The 11,193-nt window shown below is 39.5% G+C and overlaps 1 protein-coding gene across 1 annotated transcript in view; it reads right to left on the bottom strand.

The window, feature by feature from the left end:
- Window positions 1–4,987: 4,987 nt before the first annotated feature.
- Window positions 4,988–11,193, bottom strand: part of LOC101391517 (membrane-spanning 4-domains subfamily A member 4A-like) — a 29,014-nt gene continuing 22,808 nt past the window's right edge. Inside the window, exons 4-7 of the mRNA XM_004437778.3 lie at window positions 10,767–10,823; window positions 9,408–9,566; window positions 7,707–7,808; window positions 4,988–5,816 (exon numbers count right to left, since the gene is read on the bottom strand). Coding sequence (XP_004437835.1) covers window positions 5,697–5,816; window positions 7,707–7,808; window positions 9,408–9,566; window positions 10,767–10,823 — 438 coding nt within the window. The 3' untranslated portion in view covers window positions 4,988–5,696. The remainder of the gene's footprint in view (window positions 5,817–7,706; window positions 7,809–9,407; window positions 9,567–10,766; window positions 10,824–11,193) is intronic.

The raw sequence follows: 11,193 nt of genomic DNA, 5'->3' as shown, positions 1-11,193 counted from the left end.
AATGCCTGTGGACATTGGATAGTAGTCAATGCAGGGAGTTCAACACTGAGAAAACGGAAACAGATGTGAATATAACAATTACTCTGATTTTCTTCATGAAGGACCTTTCCAGACCATGGTCAGGCAGATGGATTCCTACAGATCTTACTGTACTTAGAAGATAGAAATCAGAGTATGAGGGAGTTGAGGCAGCAAGTATTAGTGAGTAATGAACCATTTAGGAGGTAGCTACGCAGAGACACAGAAATCGGCAAGAAAGTCCTTTTAAATTCCTTGCCAAATAGGATCCATTTACAGGCTGAAATTCCAAAAGTCCAATCAAAGAATAACCAGGTAGTTAGGTATTTCTAAGCTGAATGATTTCCAGAACTCACACAGAGCTGGGAGACATTCAAGTTCCAATCAGTTGAAATGCAGAGTCTTCTATGATTACTTGGGGTGTAGAGTAAAGACCTTCAGGAAAGTTATTGTTACCGAACACAAACACAAGTTCATTTACTGGCCACACAGGAGGGCCAATAACTGGAAGGCCAGGCTATGTCAAAGAAAGAGGTTTATTATCCAAAGGCAGCCAGACAAGGAGGTGGGAGTTAAAACTAGACCCACCTCCTCTAAGGGAAAAAGGGAACGGTTTTTATCTGGGGTTTTAGGCAGAGGAGGGGGAGCATGTGGCATGGGGGCTGAAGTTCTAAGACTATTCTGCACAGGCATGACTGTCTTTCATATTTTTTTATGGATCACGTGCAAATTTGGGAGAGTTCTATGTGTTGCACACAGTGGATTTTTAGTCCTGGATGTCTAAACTTTTCAATTGGTCATTTTATTTTCTCCATGCCCCAGCACAATGCCTAGCCAGGTGGGAGGGCTGTTGGCAAGCTACTCTCTGATCAGTGGTCCTCCTGCTATTCTGCAAACCAAACTCAGAAACTTTGGTTGCTTTGATTCTCATGTTAACCTTGTGGGTATAAGGCAGGGTTTCACTCTAACCCAGGGAAATTTAACTCTTTTGTCCTCGGTTTCATTATGCCTTAATAATAAATCTAAACTAGCCAAGAGTAATAACAAGTCTAAAGCCTCCCTAAAAAGGCTTTAAAACGTCTCAGAAGAATCAAACTGGACTTCCAGTTTAACTGGCTGCCAGAAATAAAGTGTAAAACTCTTTGCTAAAAGAAAATTTGAGCACTCAACCACACAGAAATGACAATATCCAGCATCTAATCAAAAACTATTATACATGCTAAGAAGCAGAAAAATTACAATAACCAGGAGAAAAATCAATCAATAAAAACAGACTTTTATATTACTGAGAATTTTAAAAATACATGATGTGAAGAGCAGGCAGTCTTCTTTTAGTTAGAATCATAACATCTTGCTCTAATAGCCTGACTATTCATACAAACTTTTTACAGTTAAAAATGCACTACTCTTAGATTGCTTATATAAATAGAAACAAAAAAACGGTCATCTATGCAAAAATTCTCACCAAAGAAAGGCATTCCTTGGCCATTTTATTTTACTTATTTTTTGATGTTTCCTTTTTTTTCTTTTTTTTTGGTTGAGGAAGATTGGCCCTGAGCTAACATCGGTTGCCAATCTTCCTCTTTTTGCTTGAGGAAGATTGTTGCTGAGCTAACATCTGTGCAAGTCGTCCTCTATGTATGTGGGATGCCACCACAGTGTGGCTTGATGAGCAGTGTGTAGGTCCACACCCAGGACCTGAATCTGCGGACCCCAGGCCACCAAAGCAAAGCACGGGAACTTAACCACTACCCCACTGGGCTGGCCCCCTTTGGCCATTTTAAATAAACACAAAGCAATAGCTCAGTAAATATGAGTGTAGGCTACTTTACAAAATCCCAGAGATAGTGAATCATCAAGTGATATAGGATCTTGTAGGGCTTAGTATGAGCTTTGTCTTTTATTCTGAATTAGAGAGGAAGCCGTTGGAGGATTTTGCCCAATTTTTGCACTACTTCTATTACATTATAGTATTACACTACTATTAAAATAGGTCTATTTTAATTTCTTTATATATTTAAAACTTCAGGGATTGGCCCAACTTCAGGGATTGGCTGAACCCTAGGGCTTGATCCAACTCCAGGGACACCTTGACTCAGACACTCAACCGACATTGTTAGGAACTGATCTTTCTTGGACCTCTCAGGTCTGCTCTTCTCTGTGAGCATTTGTCTCTGATAAGATTCATACAGTAGCATGAAGGCTGCTAGTAGCAGCAGACTTATTCTCACAGCTCAACATCCTCACAAGCCCAACAGGTAAGAGAAAAGAGGGAGACTCTCTTTCCTGGTCAGTGAAGCAAAAATGCTGGGATTAGCTTTGATTGGAAATGTCAGTCATTCCTGTAATTGATTTTATTTAGTCACAAGGCTAAATGACACAAGAACCAGTCACTCTAGGTGAGTTGGTGTAATTCTGCCATTGCCTAGATCTAGGATAAGTTGGGGGTAGAGTCAGCATAAATTGGGAGTAAGGGAATGGTGGTTCCTTAGAGGAAATTCAGGCCATGATTATCAGAAAAAATGGGAATAAATGCTATGTACCAACAGCTGTAAAATATAAATGAAATATTGGAGAAACAAATAACAAGTGAGGAAGGGAAAATGGGCAAAGGACCTGACTAGACATTTCTACAAAGAAGAAGAAAAATGGCCAACAGATATATCAAAAAGTGCTCAACACCACTAATCATCAGTGATATGCAAAGAAAAACTAGACGGAAATATCATCTCATACCTTCTAGAGTGGCTATTATCAAAAAGGCAAGAGAAGGGGCTAGTTCCAGGGTGTGGTGTTTATGTTTGCATGCTCCGCTTCAGTGGCCTGGGTTCACGGGTTCAGATCCTGGGTGCGGGCCTACACCACTCATCAGCCATGCTGTGGTGGTGACCCACATACAAAGTCGAGGAAGATTGGCACAGCTGTTATTTCAAGGCTAATCTTTCTCAAGTAAACAAAAAAAAGAGAGAAAGTTTGGCAACAGATGTTAGCTCAGGGTGAATCTTCCTCAAAAAAATAAAAAACCAGGGGCCAGCCCCAGGGCTTAGCGGTTAAGTGCGCGCGCTCCGCTACTGGCAACCCGGGTTCGGATCCCGGGCACGCACCGATGCAGTGCTTCTCCAGCCTTGCTGAGGCCGTGTCCCACATACAGCAACTAGAAGGATGTGCAACTATGACATACAACTATCTACTGGGGCTTTGGGGAGAAAAAGGAGGACGATTGGCAATAGATGTTAGCTCAGGGCTGGTCTTCCTCAGCAAAAAAAAGAGGAGGATTAGCATGGATGTTAGCTCAGGGCTGATTTTCCTCACAAAAAAATAGATAAATAAAAAAATAAAAAACCAGACAAGAGATACTAAGTGTTGATGAAGATGTGAAGAAAATAGAACATTTGTACACTGTTGTTGGCAATGTAAGTTGATACAGCCATTACGGAAAAAAGGATGCACATTTCTCAAAGTTAAAAATAGAATTGCCGTAGGATCCAGCAGTCCCACTTCTGGGTATATATTCACAGGAAATGAAATCCCTATCTTGAAGAGATATCTACATTCTCGTGTTCATTGTAGCATTATTCACAACAGCGGAGATATGAAATCAACCTAAGTGACTGTCAACTGCTGAATGCCTAAGAAAATGTTATATATATATGTATAACTTATATGAGTATATATATAAATACACATAAATATTTTTTGCCTTAAAAATGAAGGAATTCCTGCCATTCACAACAACATGGTTGAAACTGGAGGACAGTATGCTAAGTGAAATAAGCCAGAGACAGAAAGACAAACACTCTATGATCTCACTTAAATGTGGAATCTAAAAAGGTCATACTCATAAAGGCAGAGAAGAGAATGGTGGTTGCAGGGGCTAGGGGGTGAGGGAAATGGGGAGATGTTGTTCAAAGGGTACGAAGTTTCAGGTGAGTCGATTGAATAACTTCTGGAGATCTAATGTACAGCATGGTGACTATAGTTAATAATACTGTATTTATACTTGAAATTTGCTAAGAGAGTACCTGAAGTGTTCTCACCAACACAAATAAAAGCCAACTATGTAAGGTGATGGATATGTGGTAACCATTTCACAATGTATACATAGATCCAAACACCACTTTGTACACTGTAAATATATACATTTTCTCTTGGTCTATTATAACTCAACAAAGCTGGAGAAAAAATTGAAATGTAAAAAAAATTCTGTAAATACAATGATCATTTTTCTCCTATCAATATGAAACTATCACTTCCTCAGAAAGAATTTTCCTGGTTACTCTTTCTAGTGCCCCACACTTCCCCACCACTACCACCAGCCATTCTCTAGCCCATTAACTTACATATAGTTTCCGTATAGCTTCTAACAACATATGAAAAAATTTTTGTTGATTACTTATATGTTCAGTTATGTCCTGCTCTATAAGTTTAACCTACAAGAGAGGAAGGACATCATCTCTCTTGTTCACCACTACATTCTCCTATGCTAAAACAGGACCTGCCCATCATAGGCACTTTATCAATACGTGTTCAATAAAAGGATGATGAATTGATATATATATACACAAATACATAGACATGTACATATATGCATGTATGTGTATAAATTAAAACTCTTAAGGCTCACTATGTGCCAATCAGTAGTAGTTGCTCTACCTATATTGTATCAAGTAATTATCACAGGTCTATGAGCCAAATGATATTATCATTATTTTACTGAAGAGAAATATTAAGTACAGAGAAATTTTGTGGCATGTCCATGGTCACCCAGGTAAAAATCGAGAGAAATGGAACTTTTGAGATGACAACCCACCGTTGCCTGATTAAAAAGCCCACATTCCTCACCACCAGACTATATTTCCTGATATCAACACTTAGTCTCTTTCCACCATATCATATCTGAATTGGAAGTAGACAGTACACGAACTTATTGTTTCTAATTTTATTTAATTTATTTTTGCTCTGTAATAAATCAAATGTATTTAATGAACATTCAGTTAATACCATATGTTGCTCAATAACATATATAGCACTGGATACAAATTTGATGAGGATATAACCCTGCCCTGTAGGAGAGAGAATGAGAGAGAGGGAAGAAGAGGAAGGTGAAGAAAGAGAGAGAGAAAATACAAATTGAATCTGATCCATGATGTGATTTTTGCTCTATGTGTATAACACTAAATAATGGTTTGTGCACATACAAGGACTGACTGTGCTATTTGAAGGTATTCTCTATGGGAGAGAGAAAGCAGGAAAAGGAAAGAGAGGGAAAAACCATGCATCTTAACTTTCTGAAGGTAAAAAATAACCTTGCGTTCTCAAAGGCAGGAAAAGAAATTCAAACAAGTGGGAGGAGTATTGGCCAAGAAAGCAGAAATATGTAGTCTGCATGGAGGCCTCATATCACCAATATCTTTTTGCCCTTCTTCTGCCAAATCTTATTTACCACCTTCATTTCCTTCTCTAAAAGTCTGGAGGCTGGATGAAAACCTTTCAAGTGCTATTCACTCATTAAATGCATGATATATTTATTTAACTTCTGCCATAGTTGATAAAGAGTCAGTGAAATGAGTTGTTGAGTTCTTGGGGGATAATGAGAACACAGTTCTGAATTTTATATTTATATATTAAAATCAGAGTTGGGTTCTGGTACTTTCCCTGGTGGGGTTCTTGCATAAATGTCAAGATAGGATTCCTGGAACATTTTGCTGTTGATATTCTGGTATCATCAAATCTCCTGTAATTAGTGCAGGAAATGCTGGTCCTGCCATGTGAGGATATGCTGGCTGAATGAACACAACCTGTGGAATCAATCAGAATGCTGTAAGTGAGCTAAGCAAGTAACATTGGGGTTTCCCTTTCCTGTGCACATAATATCATCACCATCAAAGTCTACCCTTTCTTCTCTGAATTCACTCTCAACATCAATTTGGCAGGGTTTCTCAGGCATTCTTTAGATCAGGCTAGATCTAGGAAAAACACTGAGAGATAGCTCTGGCATGAGATGCTGATAACTGTTACTGTGGTCTTGCAAGTGGATCGATCTTACACGTGGATGATGGTGCCCAACAAGTTTAAACCAAGATGTCATGGAAAATAGAGAGCTCTTCTTCCAAACCAGGTTGTTCATGCTGATGGGAACAGCATACCCAAATCATTGCTTTGCTGGCCATGACTAAAGCATTGCAAAAACCACACTGACCCAGCGTGGCAGGAATCATAGGAAACTAAGGAAAATGCTGACCCTTCTTCCACAAACTCAATGTGAAATGGAGGAGGGGGGTGATCCAGGAAGAGATAAAGAAGTAGGCATTATATGCCCCAAAGCCATTACTTTTCTTGATTCACAATTTCAGCTGTGTAACCAGTGCAATTAAGCGGAGCAATATTTCCAGGTTCTGTAACCACTCTAGGGGCGGAAGGGAACACAGGCCTAGATATTTTGACATCAACGTAACTAAAGAGTTTGATCCCTTGTTCAAATGTTTCACTTAATGAAATTACAAAATCACTGGGAATGGCTGAGAAACTCTAGCTTCTAGGGTCTTATAATGGAAGAGTCCACTAGTATAGTTAACGTGATTTAGTCAATCTCCCTCTATGGGGAAGGGCTGTGGGGATGACGGATGTGGTGTAGCATGGGACCCCCAAAAGAAAGTAAAGAGGCACAAAATGGAAGAGAAGAGCACCAGAATAATACCTCATCAAACTCCTATTATTTTATGATTTAGTTTTGGTGTTTGACTGCCCCTGGCCTTTGGATAATGAAACTTACAAGCATCTCTTGGGCTTTTAATATCCATTTTCTCACCCCGGAACCTTCAATTTTCTTGGAAGATATCCTTGTTCTATTCTTCCTAGTGCCCCTTGGTCTCTTCTCTCCTCTCATTTCCCAGTCCTCTACGTGTGACATTCTTTCTACTCTGCAGGCAGGAGGATCTGCTGCAGCTCTCATGGTAAGAGAATAGGCATGTGTGGGCACATTGATAGAGACGTATGAAACCCTGACTTTCTTCAGCAGCCCAGGGAAGGCTGCAATAATAGGATGATGGAGTAACGTCTGGCACAGTCTGGGGACCTCTCCATTGTGAAGTATTCTGATCTGGACTAAGACAGGAGACCCTTTGAGGGAGAAAGAATGAAGGAAAATAGCCTTACTTTTTCCACTGCCGAAGGCAGAATTCTAAGATAACACCACGTCAACCATGCCCCTGTATGATTCCCTATCCTGGAGTATGGGTGGGACCTCTGTATATGATGGGATATCAATCCTGTGAGTAGTTTACTAATCAACTGACTTTGAGTTTATCGAAAAGGACATTATTCTGGGTGTACTTGATCTAATCATATGAACCCTTTAAAAAAGCCATAAAGAATTTGAAACTTTTGCTCTCCTGTAGGCCTCAATGCAGAAGTAAGCTGTTGTGAGTTCCACAGCTGAGAGGAAATAAATTCTGCCACGTGAGCATGCAAGAGGACCAGAGGCCTCAGCTGAGACCACAGCGCCAGCCGGCAACTTGATTACGCCTTAAAAGTCCCTAACCAGAGAACTCAGCTAAGCTGTGCCCAGACTCTTGACCCCTGGAAACTGAGAGATCCTAAATGTGTGTTGTTTTATGCCTCTTTGTGTTATTCATTACACAGCAATGGAAAACAAATGCAGGTCTCTTCAAGGGAAGCCTGATACTCACCTTATCAGGATTACAACAGATTACTTTGCATCCAAAGGCAGACAGGGACACGGAAATGCAGAACTCGAGCACACTTAAAATCAGCACCATACCATCCATAATCTAAGAACAAATTCATAACATGGAAATGTGAGGACTAGCGATGACAAATTCAAAACATTGACCACTGATTACTATACTAAAAGAAAAGAAGCATTGGCCAGAGTTCAGAAAAACTGGCTCCTAATTGTGGCAATCCACTTATCTAGTTCTTAGCCTGCTGAACGTCACTTATCCTCTCACTTTTTTCACTAAGAAAATAATCATTTTTTTCCCCTACCCTCAACTTTCCAGTGCTATGTTGATGCAGAATGTGAAAGTGCTATAAATGGGGGGCAGGGATCATAAAGTTAATTATAACCTTAGTTCTTTCAAAACTAGGAATTTCATATAGATGACACAAGAATATGATCTCATAACATAGTAATTGAAGGCAGAGTAATAACTGTAGACAGAATAACAGATGAAAGAGGTCCAAATCCTAATTCTGAGACACACCTGTGAATATGTCAAGTTACATGGCAAAGGAGAATTAAGTTTGCAGAAGGGATTGACTTTTTAGGTGACCAGGAGACTGAGGGATTATCCTGGATTATCTGATGAGTCCAAAATAATTACAGAACCCTTACAAGCGGAAGCAGGAGTTAGAAATCTCGAGGGAAGCAGATCATTTTAGCAAAGACACTGAAGGGTTATTTTGGTGTGAATATATAGCACTCAAGACTCGCCTGGGTTAGCTAGCAATGAAGAAAAGGTAATGCAATTGATCTGCATAAGAAGTTAGGAAGCATGCTGAGTTTCCAAATTTGGGTGAGGAAAGGAAACAATGAGAGAAAGAACTGAGCAGCACAGTGAAAGGCTGGAAGCTCATGTGGAAGGGAGATAACAGAAAACTGAGTGGTGTGCAGAACGGCTAATAGACTATTTAATAATAAAGATTTCATTGCATTTTAGTCTGCTATGGGTGCAGCAATAACTCTTCCTCCCCACTCTTACCCAAAACTTCAAGAAGTTTAACTACCTACAAAATCTTGCGTAAGTGGTAATTTGTAAAATAAAGCAATTAGGATAATACTTGGAGGAGAGCAAGTAGTATAGAAAAGTAGTAAAGGACAGAATAGAGTTTGAGAACTTGCCAGGAGCTGGACGTTGATGCCCAAAGTGCTTAATCCTGCAAGAACATCCAGCGATGTTGGGAGGGATACTGGGTTAGTCACCATTTGTCAGACAATGTTCGAGACAATTTTACTTTATTATTAGAGAACCAGTAACTGCATCAGGCTCCATCAGGAAGTCCTGGGACATATAGAGACTGACACATGGGCTCTATTTTTGGAGTGGATAGCAGCACAAGCTTACCGGAGTTTTGAAATGAAACAGGAAAAATTATGCAAAATGCTTGGCACACTAATTATTACAGAGTAAGTGTCTTATAACTAGGAGCTTTCTTCCCACTTTCCCTCATCACATTTGGAGAAGGAACAAAGAGAGAGATGAGATGTGGGTCTGACTCCTAAATAAAAGATTGCCCTGATTCTCCATCACTTCTAACTTCCCAAAGTGATTCATCAAATAGGGGATACTGATCGTCACTTTTGCCAACACCAGGGCTCCTGTGGCTTGTTTCCACCACAGTATCCCACAGAAAGAGGAAGCACTAACCATTAACACAGATACAAGCAGGGAACAATTCTCCAACTCCTTAAAATTTATACCCCTATAGTAACTGAATGAAAAAAAAATAATGCTGAACATAGTGATGAAGATCCCTGTTGCAGCAAAGAGAGAGCTGGTGATGTTCACTCCTAGGCTACTTCGGACCTAGAAAAGAAGGAATATAAATTAAACAATCCAACAACATCCTGAGATACATCTTCATCAACCACCTTAGACCCACTACTTCTTGTCCAACCCAGTCCATCTTCTCTATCTTGATTATTGCAATGGTCTCCTAACTTGTCTCTTTCCTCAGAGTAGTTTCAACTCTAATCTGCTGCCCCAACACAAATATGATCCTGTTATTACCATGCCTAAATCCTTCAGATGACTCCCATGGGCACACGAGATCAACTCTGATCTCCTTAGCAGGGCTTTCGGTACCCTTCACACTTTAGCTGGACAGTCCTGTGTGTGTCCTTCTCCTACCATGTTCTGTTCCAGGTGCCTGACTTCTCATTATTTTCTAAATGCTGCTTGCCTGTCATGCCCCTGTGCCTTTTATTTATTATTTCTGTTTGCTGTGTATTCCTTTTCCTACATTCTCTTCTCTCAGTGAAGTTATGGAGGCTTTTTATAAGAACTAAAATTCCTCAGGAATGTATGAGAGTGTGGCTGTAGCACGAGGTAGACTTTAATCGTTATGTTGACATCTGGAGGAGAGGCCTGGGAGAGACACTGAGGTCAGACTTGGAAAAGCCATACTGATCACCTCCATACTTTGATATTTATCTTTGAGGGAAGAAAACTCAGATGCGGTCTTTAGCTAGGAAAAACATTTGTTGGGATCTGGGTTTTTGCCTTTTATTGGCTTTGGGAAAGACATATTGGCATGAAAGCTTTGTTTTAAATTTGCTTATTCTTATTTAACAGACTTATTCTGAATTTCTTTCGTTGCAAACTGAATCAAAATCCTTTCAGTGTATAATTTTCATCAGTACATATTTTCATCAATAAGTCAATACATATGATGCCACACCCTTTGTGCTATTGTCATGGGGGGTTGGATCTCAAGTTGTAGGGTTTCTATGACCGATCTGTTTGACATTTCTTTTCAGGAATTCTCTGCATTTTCCTAAAGATTATCCGGGCATCTAGCTTCCCAAATGTTCGTTCTCATGTCGGTAATTCTATTATCAGCCAATTTTTTCTTGCAATGTTTGAAAGACTGATCCAACTAGGGAAAACTTACAATCTCTCCTGATTTTTTTTTGCAAACAAACACCGTTTGTTTTCCATTCTTGCAGAATACATACGTGGTTAATCCTGCTTCTTTTGGGACACAACAGCGGAAATATTACTCACCAGGCCCCTTGCAGTGCTGGTTCCTGCTGCAATTGACAAGGACCCTGAAATAAGAAACTAATAACAAGAGAAAAAATACAGGTAAAAAACTTTAAACAAATATTTGAAGTCATAACTTACTAAAACTTATCCCAAAATGTGATAAATATGTTCAACAGACCAATTATATTGGAAGAAATAAAAAAGTTTGTAAATAACTGTCCCCTTTGACCAGAAACAACAGAGAAATTCTACCAGATGGAGTCACAGGAGAATTTATCAAGCCTTTCAGAAATTGTCTAACTGTGATGGTATTTAAAGTGTTTAGGGGATTGCTATATCAAGACAGCTACTCAATTCCTGATATGAAGTAACCCTAATATGGTGCCAAAATTTAATAAGATATTACAAAAGGAAAAATCAAATGATTGTTTTCATTTAATATGAC

Source organism: Ceratotherium simum, chromosome 34 (genome assembly GCF_057802395.1).
Source record: "Ceratotherium simum simum isolate JZ-2026a chromosome 34, ASM5780239v1, whole genome shotgun sequence".
Lineage (NCBI taxonomy): Eukaryota > Metazoa > Chordata > Mammalia > Perissodactyla > Rhinocerotidae > Ceratotherium > Ceratotherium simum.
The sequence above is the reverse complement of the archived record's forward strand: the minus strand, read 5'-3'. Positions and strand labels throughout refer to the sequence as shown.